The sequence below is a fragment of the Lactuca serriola genome, chromosome 4 (assembly GCF_051521515.1).
Source record: "Lactuca serriola cultivar US96UC23 chromosome 4, Lser_US96UC23_V15, whole genome shotgun sequence".
In the NCBI taxonomy this organism is placed as follows: Eukaryota; Viridiplantae; Streptophyta; class Magnoliopsida; order Asterales; family Asteraceae; genus Lactuca; species Lactuca serriola.
The window spans coordinates 300,073,781-300,087,110 of NC_136411.1; the positions used below are offsets into that span (position 1 = coordinate 300,073,781).

Genomic DNA, 13,330 nt, shown 5'->3' on the forward strand with positions numbered 1-13,330 from the left:
GGAATGAATAAGAACTTGGAGGTCAAGGGTGACGGACCCTTATATCTCATGGACCGAATCTGGACACCGCGACACGGTGGCTTCAAAGACTTAGTCATGAAGGAAGCCCACGACACTCGGTATTCCGTGCACCCAGGTTCAGATAAGATGTATCTAGACCTTAAAAAGTCTTATTGGTGGCCTAACATGAAAGCAGAGATTGCTACCTTCGTGAGTAAATGCCTTACTTGTGCCAAGGTCAAGGTCGAATACCAGAAGCCATCAGGTCTACTACAGCAACCGGAGATACCTGAATGGAAGTGGGAGCGGATCACTATGGATTTCATAACCAAGCTACCCAAGACAACATGTAGGCTTGATACCATATGGGTCATCGTCGACAGATTGACCAAGTCCGCGCACTTCCTACCCATCAAGGAAACTGATAAGATGGAGAAACTCACAAGAACATACATTAAGGAAATTATACAACTGCATGGTGTTTCTATATCTATTATCTCCAATAGAGATAGTAGGTTTACTTCGAGGTTTTGGCAATCATTGCAAAACCCCCTAGGGACGAGGCTGGACATGAGTACAACCTACCATCCGCAGACCGACGGACAAAGTGAGAGGACTATCCAAACCCTGGAAGATATGTTGCGAGCCTGTGTGATCAACTTTGGTAAGGCATGGGATACCCACTTACCCCTTGTCGAGTTTTCCTACAACAACAGCTATCACACGAGCATCAAGGCAGCTCCATTCGAAGCCCTCTACGGCCGAAAGTGCAGATCCCCTCTGTGCTGGGCTGAGGTGGGTGACACTCAGTTAGCTAAAGGACGAGTTCCTGAAAACGCTCTCACGGGCCCGAAAATCATTCGAGAAACGACCAAGAAGATTGTACAGATTCGCGAACAATTAAAATCCGCAAGAGATCGACAGAAAAGCTACGCAGACAAACGAAGAAAACCTTTGGAATTCTAGGTGGGAGACCGAGTCCTTTTGAAAGTCTCACCCTGGAAGGGCACGATACGCTTTGGAAAGCGTGGAAAGCTGAATCCAAGGTACATAGGGCCTTTCGAGATTCTTGCCAGAATCGGCCCCGTAGCTTACAAACTCAATCTACCCCGCGAACTCAGTAACATACACCCTACCTTCCACTTCTCGAACTTGAAAAAGTGCCAATCCGACGAGACTCTCATAATTCCACTAGATGAGATCGAGATCAACGAGAGCCTCAACTTCGTGGAAGAACCTATGGAGATTATGGACCGAGAGGTCAAACGAATGAAACAAAGCCGCATCTCAATTGTGAAGGTTCGCTGGAACGCCAAGCGAGGACCGGAGTTCACTTGGGAGCGCGATCAAATGAAACTTAAATATCCTCATCTCTTTACTTAGTTGTATTGTAATAACTTAGCTAATTGAATTCTAAATTTCGGGACGAAATTTCCTCTAACGGGGGGATGATGTGACAACCTGAAATTTATTCCGTCACTATAACCCATTTCCGTTAATAAAATATTTTATTATTATCTTCATTAACATTTGGGTTAGACAAATAAATTAATGTTTTTATTTTATTTCATAAGTGTTGAATCGAAATAAAAACACGTGTAAAACCCTCGGATTTATTTGGGAAAAATTTTAGTTTACGACTAAGCCGGATTACGACCATTTAATCGGGTAAAATTTTAAACTCCGTTTAACGTCAGTATTGGGTGGATCCCCACCTGGCCACAAACTCAAACCCTATATAAGGGTTGAGAGGTAACCATGGAAGCTTTTCCCACTCCTTAAGCTCTCTCTCTCTACTCTCTATATAACTCGGATTTTGATCGAAAAACACCTCATTCAAGCTTCAAAATCGTAACTAATCCTTCCTAGCTTGTTTTTTAGCTTAGTATCCATGCAAATTCGTGATTAAATCATCCAAATGCCTCAAAATCATGTGTTTACAGTTGAGGAACACCCTCAAAACCATAAACACCCATAAAGTGGGTTTTGAAGCCCCAAAACCCCTCCAAAACCATTCTAGTGCTTAGCTATGACTTAGGGACTTACATGAATGAGCTTAGAACCTCAAAAACATGTCATAAAAGGGGTAAATATGAGTTTACGGCCCATGAACATTCATGGACCGTAAACACCTCTTCATGGTGTTAAATTGCCTTTAAACACCTCCAAAAGCTTGCAAAAGTGCCTAGAACCTTGTATCCCTTCATGTGATGCACCAAATCATGCAAAAATGAACCACACATGAGTTTACGGACGTAAACCCATGTGTTTACGACAGTAAACTCATCAAGTGTCCTTCATGAGCCGCAAACCCCATTTCCAAGGTCATTCCAAGTCTCGATCACTTCCTAAGCATTGGATTCAACCCTAGAACTTTCCCTTGTGCAATTTAAGATCATTGACCACCCCACCCATGAGTTTACGGCCGTAAACTCATGGGGGATATGGTCTTTGGGCCGTAAACACCCCAAGGGTTTACTCTTGAAGAGTAAACGCCTTATCGAGGTCATACACTCCTTAGATGCAACCCGTATCACTTCCAACACTCGAGATAAGGTGTTTTCGCGCCTCGGAGTGTATTATCTTACTTAATTAGTGGTTCATTGACTAATTAGATACAATTATGTATCACTTCATGTTACATAGGACCCTCACGTGTGTTCAAGCCCTAAATTGACACCTAGAGTCCTACCTAGCACATCCAGGTCTAGTGAGTTCATACCCCTTAATTAACCTTTCAAATGTTTTTAAATGCTTTTATGGGGGGGGGGGAATACAAGTTGAATCCAACAATTTATAGTATCAATCACATGTGCTTTGTAGCTTACAATCATAAAGGATATGTATACTTTTAACCGTTTTGCCATCAAAACTGCTTTCAATGTTTTCAAACTCATTTTCATGTTAATTTGTTATAAAAACTATTTTCAAACTCTTTTAAAACTTCTTATGTTTTTAAAATATATCCACACCAATAGATTTATATAAGTAAGACTTGAAGGACTTAGGACTGATAGCTCGCCTTATTTCCTGTTCTTGTTTGATTGGGGTCTTAGGGTATATTGTTATCTGTCCGACTGTCGTTGAATTATTAGTTATATATTGTATGTATTTGTGTTGGATATGAATATCTTCACTCAGTTCAATACTTTTGGGTATCCAAGAATGACTGCAACATGCTAGTTAACTATAATAGGTACAGTTAAGGTTTACCACGCCTCACTACCATTACTAGGATACTTACCACGGTTAGTACTATTATGAGTCTCTACATGATTAAGTACTATACAAGAAGAATACTATATACTATACAAAAGAACATTAAATACATCATACCGAGAAGCACACTATACACTAATACAAGAAAACATACTAAAACAGAATGTGATGCACTATTCCTTTATACGGCACTTTACTGCGCCTTTACCGTGTAACCTTAGTCTCCTGGAGGGAGAGCGGGCTCTACGTGTATAGATCTATACAGGGCGGACACTCACACATCCCGACTGCTAGCTACAGTCCGAGCCGACTAGGCCTAGGGATGATAACATGCTACCACACTACGTATGACCTGGAAGGTCATGATACATTCAATCGTTTATCCGCATGGTTACATACAGATTCACATTCGGAACCCTAAATTAACAAATTACGAATTAAAGGTAAAGTAGACTCCCCGAGGTGTATTAAATAAATATCACTACCTAGAGTTTGTGGTTATTTACCATCCAGTCGGCAGTAACACTGCTGGAGTAATACATTATTTTCCCATTTACTTTGTTCAAATGAAGCCCAAACTATATTTTTATAATTAAAAGTCTAATTGGGAAAACTTTTACACACTCAAAGGATCAAACTTACAAGTAACCAAGTCTTGGCAGAAGACTACTTTTATTAGAAAATATAGGATTTTCTAGAGATTCACACTATTTTCAAACTTGATAACAACTTCCATCTTACACAATTGTAAACACTTTTATACAAGCAATGACACTAAATTATTATGAACTCACATGCTTTATGCTGATACTCGTTTTCAAAATTTCTTGTATTCTTAGGTCGTCAGTAGACAGGTACAGGTGCAGCTTTTGAGAAGACGGAGCACATATAAGACTCCTCTTTATATTTTGATTATATTTTTTGGTGTCTAACAAACTGTATAGGACATGCTTGTATTTCAATTACTATATTAATGTAATGGATGTTGTTGCTTATCTTTACTATTATGCATTGTTATGATACTGTACATGACGTCCTCCACCCCAGAACGTATTCCGCCGTTCTCGGTTTTGGGGTGTGACAGAGAGAGAGAGAGAGGGAAAAGTAACGGATTTATGGACGAAGGGCAAACCCCGAGGCACGATATCATCTTTGAAATCGATGGGTCTTTTGGATGATGGGACGTCTTCGGTGGGGGAGGTTGGCAGCCTCGGACCTTTGGTGGGAGACATTGGTGGAGATGGATGAAGATGTAAGGACGTTGGTTTCAAACCCATCTGACCCACCAGGGAAATCATTGATCTCAATTCCAGTTTTTCTGATCTGGGATTTTCTCTTTTCTTTCTTGATGGTCTTCCTTAACTTCCCCGTTGGTCGTGGTTGATCTAAGTTTTCTAGGGTTAGGGCTACCTGTGTGTGACAGAAAGGTGGATTGTATCTTTGGTGGAGAGGATGAGAATTGGTTTAATGGAGGCTGTTGTGAGAAGATTAGGGTAAGGTATAGTGTAATGCGTATTTGATTGGTTAGATGCTTAATATTATTGTACATGAGGTAATACATATTGTACCTCTTAATTTTCAAGAAAGAGACAATATGTTAAATAATATAGTAAAGATATATACTAGCCGTTTACCCGCGCCAAGCGACGGGTGCAAATAGTTTGTTTCGGAAGATAGTTTTAATGCGGCAGTTAGTTTCATTTAGGTGTGAGGTAGTTCCTTACGGCCTTTTGGCGGACTGTTTTGTGTTAGATAGTTTATTTCAACGGATAGTTTCTAGGTAGGTGTTTGGATCATTTCAACCAACATTGTATATGAATATAAAGATAACGAACCATCATCTAGGCATACGACATCGAAAGGTTAAACACGACTGAGGAGCAGTGGCATCGTCTAGGTTTTCATATAAAAGATGGATGGTGGTGGCTGTGGAGCAATGACAAATTTGAGGTCCTGGTTGTTAGTGGATGTGGAATTTTGTAGTTAGTGCTTCTAGGAAACAAATTTGGGTGAGGGATTGCAACAGAGTACAGGAGGCAAAGAAAATGTGGTGGGATTGGATTTTGTGGTTAGTAAACAAATAAATAGAATCAATACACATAGTATATAACATAAGAAAAATTGTACCACCAGATTGTATCTTCAAATCATTTATAATAGGCTTAGGTAACAAATCAACAACCAAGGTTAAAGACTTTAGATAGAGATATGACTGGACTTCACCAAAGATGCAGAAAGTCAAATAGAATCTATGGAATTAACACAAAAATTAGTCAAAAACTAAAAAAAAATTATTAAAGCTGTATAAAATAGTACAAATCCTCAAACCATTTAAGTGACAAACCTTAGGTTGGACACCAAAAATAAACCATTTTTAGTGCTGCAAAGCAAGGCCAACCTGCTCCCTGCAAAAGGATAAACCATGCCTCTAAAAAATCAACTAACTACAACAGAAATGGAGAGTAACCCCCTCCCATAGTGAAACAATCAAAGTAGTTGTAGAATCGAACCTTTCACTTAATCAAGCACCATATCTGGAGCATTAATCTCTTTTCTTTATGGCTTAACAGGCCAACAATTTCTTCTCCTCTTTATTGTTGCTTGACGTCGATCCATTGAACACATTTCTTGGTCCCTTATCAAAGATAATTGCATCCTAAAGTCAAGAATGAATTAAAGAAGCAAAATATAGCTTAAATCATAATGAAGTTCAAAAATAGAGAGAAATAGATTTGTCTTCCCCATAACTTTTTCCTTTAACCTACAAATCCATAGTTAAAATAAAAAAGAAGGGAAAAAATCGAAATTAATGAAACTTTATAGAAATAGACAGAGAAGTTTGTGTGGAGAAGGTACCAGATCTGTGGTCGAGGGTGTGAGTGGCAGAGAATGGGCTTCATATTTGTCACCTCCTCTGATTTATATACTTCCACAGTAATTTGAATCAGACCTTTGGTTTTAGAAAGAGAGGAAACATATCTGCAACAAAACCTATAAATTGTTTACAATTGCATAGGCGTGAGAAAGGGGAGATGCAAAAATTTGATTTTAAATTTTTAATCTTCAACTTTGACTCTTCTGAGAATGGTGTAGGAATCCGTCTGTTGTTGCGAGTTTTCTAAGAGGGTGCATGATTCCTAAATCAACATATGACCATAGAAAAAGATATCAATCGCTTGATGATGTCGACCTGCAGGTTATCAAAACTAAAGCTTCAACAAAAGCAAAACTACATGTTTTTACAGGGAATAAGCTTACCTTTGAGAAGAGAAAGCAATCGATATGATGTCGACGTCCAAACCATTGTTATGTCTGCATATTTTTGTGTAATTCTAGAGGCTACCAGGAAGAGATGAAGATATTAATTTTTTATAGAAGAAAAACTTACGAAATGAGCAGAATACGAGATTTCAAATCAATTCTTGGTCTTCTTTCCATGATGGGTTTTTGTTATCTTTGGTAAGGATTAAATATTAGTCATTTTGAAGAGATAAACACTAAATAATTGTACATAACGTTATATTTTTTATCTCTTAAATTTTAAGAAATAATGAATATGTTTAATATAATAGAATAGAATATATAAAATCTACAACCTCAAAATAAGAATAACATTAAAGAAATATTTTTCTACAAAAGTATATATCATTAGTCTTAAATAAAAGTGTATATAATATATAACACATAGTATAATTTTACATAATCAGTTAGTAGCAATTCCTACCTAAAAAATGGATTAACTTTTGTTAAATACGATGCAATAACAAAATCAGTTAGTAGCAATTCCTACCTAAAAAATGGGTTTCATAGAAACAAAGAAAAAAGAAGATTATTTATCTCATCTCGTATAATAAGTATAGTGTCGTAATATATATTTTTTAATATAACATGCTTATATTTTTAAATTAAGTTAGATATAAATTTTGTTTAAGATGTTAAAAAAAAAAAAAAAAAAAACGTGAAATATATAAAATTGTTTTAATGTTAAAATAACAGTAAAATTAATAATATTACAAGCAATTCATGATCTTCTTTCCATGATGATTTTTGTTATCTTTGGGAAGGATCAATTATTAGGAGATTAACGTTAAATGATTATACCTAATGTTATATTTTTTGTACCACTTAAATTTTAATAAATGATGAATATGTTTAATATATATATATATATATATATATATATATATATATATATATATATATATATGCGGTGCGGTTTAAACCGCGACTTTGAATTTGTAAACCGCAAACCGCACCGCAAAAGTTCTAAACCGCATTATGCAGTGCGGTGCGGGCGGTTTATACGGTTGGGTACACACCCCCTACTAATAATATCCACCTAATAAGAACTCAAAAGAAGAACATGCGAAGGAGTCTCGTCATTTTCTACATTTCACATTGGGAAGTATTTTATTATACAATAGCATGTCAATGGAAAATATATAAGGTAAATAAATGAAGCATATACCAAACAATATAAATGTACAGATTAAATTTAAAGAGTGAAAAGAACCTAATTAGCTTTGACCTATTTGCATATTATTCTTCATTTTTATGTACTCTAGACTCTAGAGTCTAGATAACCAGAATGTGGAAATAATATTCTTATCTAGGTCAAACATGTCAAAAACATATACAAAATCATGAAGCATTTACTAAACTTTGTAAATGTATAAATTGAAAGAGAGAAAATACCTAAATAGTTTTACTTATTTGTTTCTTTTTTGTTTTTCACGCACTCTAGATAACCATGTGTGAAAATAATATTCTTATATATATCAAACATTTCAATTAATCAATAACTTAAAGGGTATAAATTGAAGATGTTGATTATTTAAGTTGTATAAGTTGAAATGGTCGGGTGATTTCAAATTAATATGGTTCAAACCATATTCAGTCTCCATTTTATATATATATATATATATATATATATATATATATATATATATATATATATATATATATATATATATATATATATATATATAAATAAACGGATGTAAATGAACATACAAGATTATTATTCATATTAACGGATGAAAAAACTTTTTCATGTCCTTTCATTTATTTAAATAAACGAACTTCTTGTTAAATGGTCCATTAGCCTTAATTAACAAACATATTTGAAGGGCTTGCTCTATTTTTTAATGTCAACCAAACATGACTATAGAATCTAATAATTCATTCGATTATCTAGCTCATTATCCCTTAATAAATAATAAATCACCCTCACAAACCGAAGTTTTTGATTTCTTATGACCCAACGTAATAAAAAAAATTATCACACCCTTCCCATAACAACAATCTATCTAACAAAGTTGCTCTGTTAGCAATGTTATCAATTAAATTTGTAGCCCGACACATGTTTTGAACCGCAATATTTATAAAAGCATGTAGAATTAATAATGTATTATTGTAAATATTGTACGAAGGCTAGGGACAAAATTGGACAGGACGGAACTAGACATGACATGACAAACATTCTAAGTCTATTTTTGATGATAGGGGCATTCATGTCTTTTTCACAAACACAGATTGAGAGCAAGTTTGTGTCCCACCTTTTGAACAAGACTTAAATTGCAACTTTTGTCTCATTGACCGGTCCGAGTGCTATGCATGCCAAATGCACAACAAGGTCACTTGTCTTGTCCTACATAACAAGCTGGGACAAAAGGAACTCAAAGTTTGGAGGGAAAAAAATTAAAAAAATTTACATGTTGTTCATGTCTCTTAGCTGCATACTAATCCATATATGTCTATAATACCTATCCTACCCCTGGCATTGTGTAACAGTAAGGTTGGTCGTTGGTCAACATGATGACATGAGTCATTAGGATTGTGCCATTTTGTCAACCAATCAAAGTTTTGCATGATGATGATGATGATGATAGCCAAACAAAGCATGATGGAAGTAGATTGCTATTCCATGAGTTCAACATATTTACGTGGTTTGGGTGGCAGTTTTAGTAGCCTGATCAACTCATATGTTCGTGTGTCTCTTCCACTATAAAGGCAAAGATCCACTGGGGTCAACCCTTCCTATATACACCATCACAAAAACTACATTTTAGATGTTTTTTTTTACTTAAATGAACTTAATAAAACAATACTTAATCCATTGTTTCTTTATACAAAAATTAGTTAAAGAGTAAATTACACGAATGGTCCCTATGGTTTAGGGTAATTTACGTATTTGGTACCTAACTTATTTTTTTAACTCGGAAGGTCCCTACTGTTTGTTTTTGTTACGCGTTTGGTCCCTATCTCACCTAAAAAGACTATTTTGCCCTTGATTTCTTAACTTATTTAAATAAACACAACCCCAACCTCAACCCCCTCACATTAACATACCTACCATATAATATTCCCTATTTAAATAATAGTCTTTTTAGGTAAGACAAGGACCAAACGTGAAACAAAAACAAAAAGTAGGGACCAAACACGTAACAAAAACAAACATTAGGGACTTTCCAAGTTAAAAAAAATAAGTTAGGGACCAAATGCGCAAATTACCCCAAACCATAGGGACCATTCCTATAATTTACTCTAAGTTAAAAGTGTAACGTTGTAATAAAAAGAAACAAAAGTAGGATGCTATAATTAATAACTAGTAAGCAAAATATGGATTTTTAGGGTAGAGTGAGTACTTGGTTTTTAAGGGTCTTATCAGCTTTCTTGATCAACAAAAGCCTCACCACATCAGTTCTACGCGATTGGACAGCTAGATGCAGTGGGGTCCACCCGTCCTAATATAAACAAAACAAGAACATTTCCAAATGAATGAAAAACAAAGCAACCTAATGAACATAAAGGCCGTGTTTGTTACACTGTATAAGACCGGACAAGATTTATAGGACTACTTTTTTGATAATGAAGATGACAAGGGCATTTACGTCTTTTGCACAGACGAGCGATCAAGAAAAAATCTCAGCCCCACCTTTTTTGGTGGAACAAAAAATTACAGTCTGTCTCATTGACATCAGTCTCAGTCTAAACGCAGTATAACCTGTCATGTCATGTCATATGTAACAAACAGGGCTAAAGTAAATAATAATATTTCAACATACGTTATCTTGGAGGTTTATATCCACATTATAAAGTAAAAGGATTTTTATCATTTGAGTTGATGCAGTGCGTACAGCATAATGCATAAGGGTAGCCCCATCCTGTTGTCATCATACCAAAAAGACCAAATTATTATTCATATATAATATATAATATACAATTTCCTTCGATAAAAACATATTCATTTTAGGTTTATGCTTACTTTGTCACGAACAAATGGATTAGCTGAATTTCTCAATAGATAATTACAAATGGCATGCTTTTTGCCAAGTATTGCTTTGTGAAGTGCTGTGAGTCCCTCCTGCAAAAGAAAAATCACAAAAAGACGTAAATACCCTCCTTATCCTCGTTATATCAAAAATAGTCCTAGATAACTTGTTAAAAGTAATAAAAAAAAGGAAAAAGGAAAAAGTCATCAGTTTTACCTGATTGGGGACGTTGATATCTACATTGTATTTCATCAAAGTGTCAACAAGGTAAAATTCTCCTGATGCAGCAAGAGTGTGTAAAGGTTGCCATTTATCCTGTTTAAAGAATCGTCTCCATTCGATTAAACTTGCAACAATTTCCTTTTCATATGTGCCATGAAAATTGCAATTTCTGAAAGTTTTCATGTTAAATTAGTATTATGTAACAAGAAGCTTACAGAGGTCGCAGTCGCCAAATCAGGAGTCCGCCTATTCATAAGGACTTTCTCCTCCTTTGAAAATAACTTACGAGGACCTAATCATGGTTACAATAACACAAATTCGTCTTCAACTCATGGAATTATATGTAAGAATCCAGCATTATAGAAGTGAAATTTGAGTACTATTGAGCCAATTTTAGTGGGAATGTTATAAAATTACCTTCTGGATCTTTGGCAGCTTCAGGATCATACATGCCGGAGTTCAAGTATCGTGAAATATCCTCCAAATTCCGGCCATACACGGCCATTTTAGGGTTCCTAGGGGTCACTCTAATGCCCCTGGTACCTTCACCCTCGTCAATTTCATCTTCGGTGTCATCACCTTCGTTCTTTTCCACCAAAAATTGAGGATTATCCAACACAACTGGCTTCAATTCCCTTAGTTTTGCAGCTTTGTACTCTTTCATACTCTCATACCCCATCGGTATAGGTTTTAACCCGTCTTTCCTCTTCTGTAATCTGCTCCCGAATTCCATTTCCTGGGCCATCTTTCTCCTCTCTTTCTTCGTGATATTAATCTCTGTCTGAACGTCTTTCCAGTTCGCTGGAACCAAATCCTCCGGTTGAACCACGATTTTAGTAACCCTTTTGGAGGGTTTGGGCGCTTCAAGCTGAATTTCGTTTTGAATGAAAGGGTCTTCGAATATGCCTTCTTCAAAAACCAAGCAGTCTCCGAGTACTTGTTCATCTTCTTCTTCTTCGTATCCTTCGTCGTCTCTGTTGACGTTGGTGTATGATTGTTGCTGGGGGTGGTGGCGGAGGGAGAATTGAGGGAATGATAAAGTGGGTTTACGGAAGAACAATGGTTGGGTTTTGTGGTGGGATTTAGATAGGGAAGTAGAAGAGGTGGTTGGAAGGAGAGGGGAAATGGTGGTTTGCTGGTGGAGTTGGGGGTTTAACAAGAACATTGTTTGTCTCCGGTGCCGGCGGGAAGAGCCGGTGAAGGGGGAGTTTTCACTTATCTACTTCTATGTTTCGACACTTCGGCAAAACAATGCCAAAAGGAAGAGTTTGGTATTATTATATATATATATATATATATATATATATATATATATATATATATATATATATATATATATATATATATATATATATATATATATAGGTGGGTTCAATTGAAAAAATAAAAAAGGTTGAAAATAGGGGAATCAATGTAAACATAAAAAGATACGGTGACAAACTTATAAATATATTAATAACTTTCAATCTCAAATACGTAACTATAGAGAATTCAATAACAGTTCGTTCATCATCAAAATTTCTCATCCAACATTCAACAATCATCCAGATTTCTTCAACTAAACCATCATCAATATCATCCAGTGTTAATCAATCATCGATATTCGTGGCTGGGAGGTTTGCCGTTTAAGACAGATTCGCAACCCAAATTCATCGATTTCTTTATTGAATACTCCGAATGTTCGTAGCTTGCAAGCATTTGTTAAACTTCATAACAGATTTGGAACTGGAATTTCCCAGATTCGCAAACGAAATCAGTTGGAATCGGAATTTCTTTGCTATTCATGAAATTAGAATCGGAGTTTTGGACTCGCAGTCACAGTCGACATTGAAGGACTCAGAATCGGTACTTACAGGTTCCCAATCAGATTTTCGGAAATCAAAATCAAAATGAGAAATCGAACAGACATAGGATGTCACATCTGAAGTCGAAATCAGAAGTATATGATGATTTGGAATTGATAGCTTGATGTTTTTAACATTTATAAAATAGTTAACTTGTATGCACTCCAACTGTTTGATGAAATGCATAAACTAAGTTACCATATTATATTCACATATGAATATGTTTTCTCACCTGAATCAGTATATGATTATTAACAACACAAAACAAATATGCAAGTCTGTATGTTATTCATATGTGAATAACATATGAAAATTATATATATTTGTCAAAATACCTTCTAATATTCATAAGTGAATATATTCACAAGTGAATATACCTTGTAATATTCATATGTGAATATACTATGTAATATTCATAAGTGAATATATCATCTAATATTCACAAGTGAATATACAATATAATATTCACATATGATATACCATGTAATATTATGTAATATTCACATATGAAATATCATTTAATATTAATAAGTGAATATACTATGTTAATATTCACAAGTGAATACATCGTCAAATATTTAAATATGAATATGGTATGTTTATTATATGTTATATTCATATATGAATGATACTTAATTTGTAAAAAAAATCATACTTTTTATTCATAAGTGAATAACAAATGTACTGTAATAAAACCTGATGCATTTTTATTCACTTATGAATAACGATAGCTGAAAATATAAAAAAATAATAATTTTTTTATTTTATCTT

General features: G+C 35.1%; 1 protein-coding gene and 1 long non-coding RNA gene across 2 annotated transcripts; both read right to left on the bottom strand.

Annotated features, from left to right (window-relative positions):
- Positions 1-5,386: 5,386 nt before the first annotated feature.
- On the bottom strand, positions 5,387-6,739 carry LOC145100657 (uncharacterized). Its single transcript, XR_013705183.1, has 3 exons — positions 6,076-6,739; positions 5,730-5,875; positions 5,387-5,624 (listed from the first exon to the last, which is right to left on the bottom strand). It is a non-coding gene; the product is annotated as an uncharacterized LOC145100657 (long non-coding RNA).
- Positions 6,740-8,903: 2,164 nt separating this feature from the next.
- AKRP (ankyrin repeat protein) lies at positions 8,904-11,975 on the bottom strand. Its single transcript, XM_079034716.1, has 7 exons — positions 11,133-11,975; positions 10,931-11,007; positions 10,710-10,808; positions 10,487-10,585; positions 10,287-10,385; positions 9,867-9,965; positions 8,904-9,258 (listed from the first exon to the last, which is right to left on the bottom strand). Exons 1-7 carry the CDS (start codon positions 11,878-11,880, stop codon positions 9,139-9,141), a joined length of 1,341 nt encoding a protein of 446 aa, XP_078890842.1. The 5' UTR covers positions 11,881-11,975; the 3' UTR covers positions 8,904-9,138.
- Between the last annotated feature and the right edge of the window lie 1,355 nt (positions 11,976-13,330).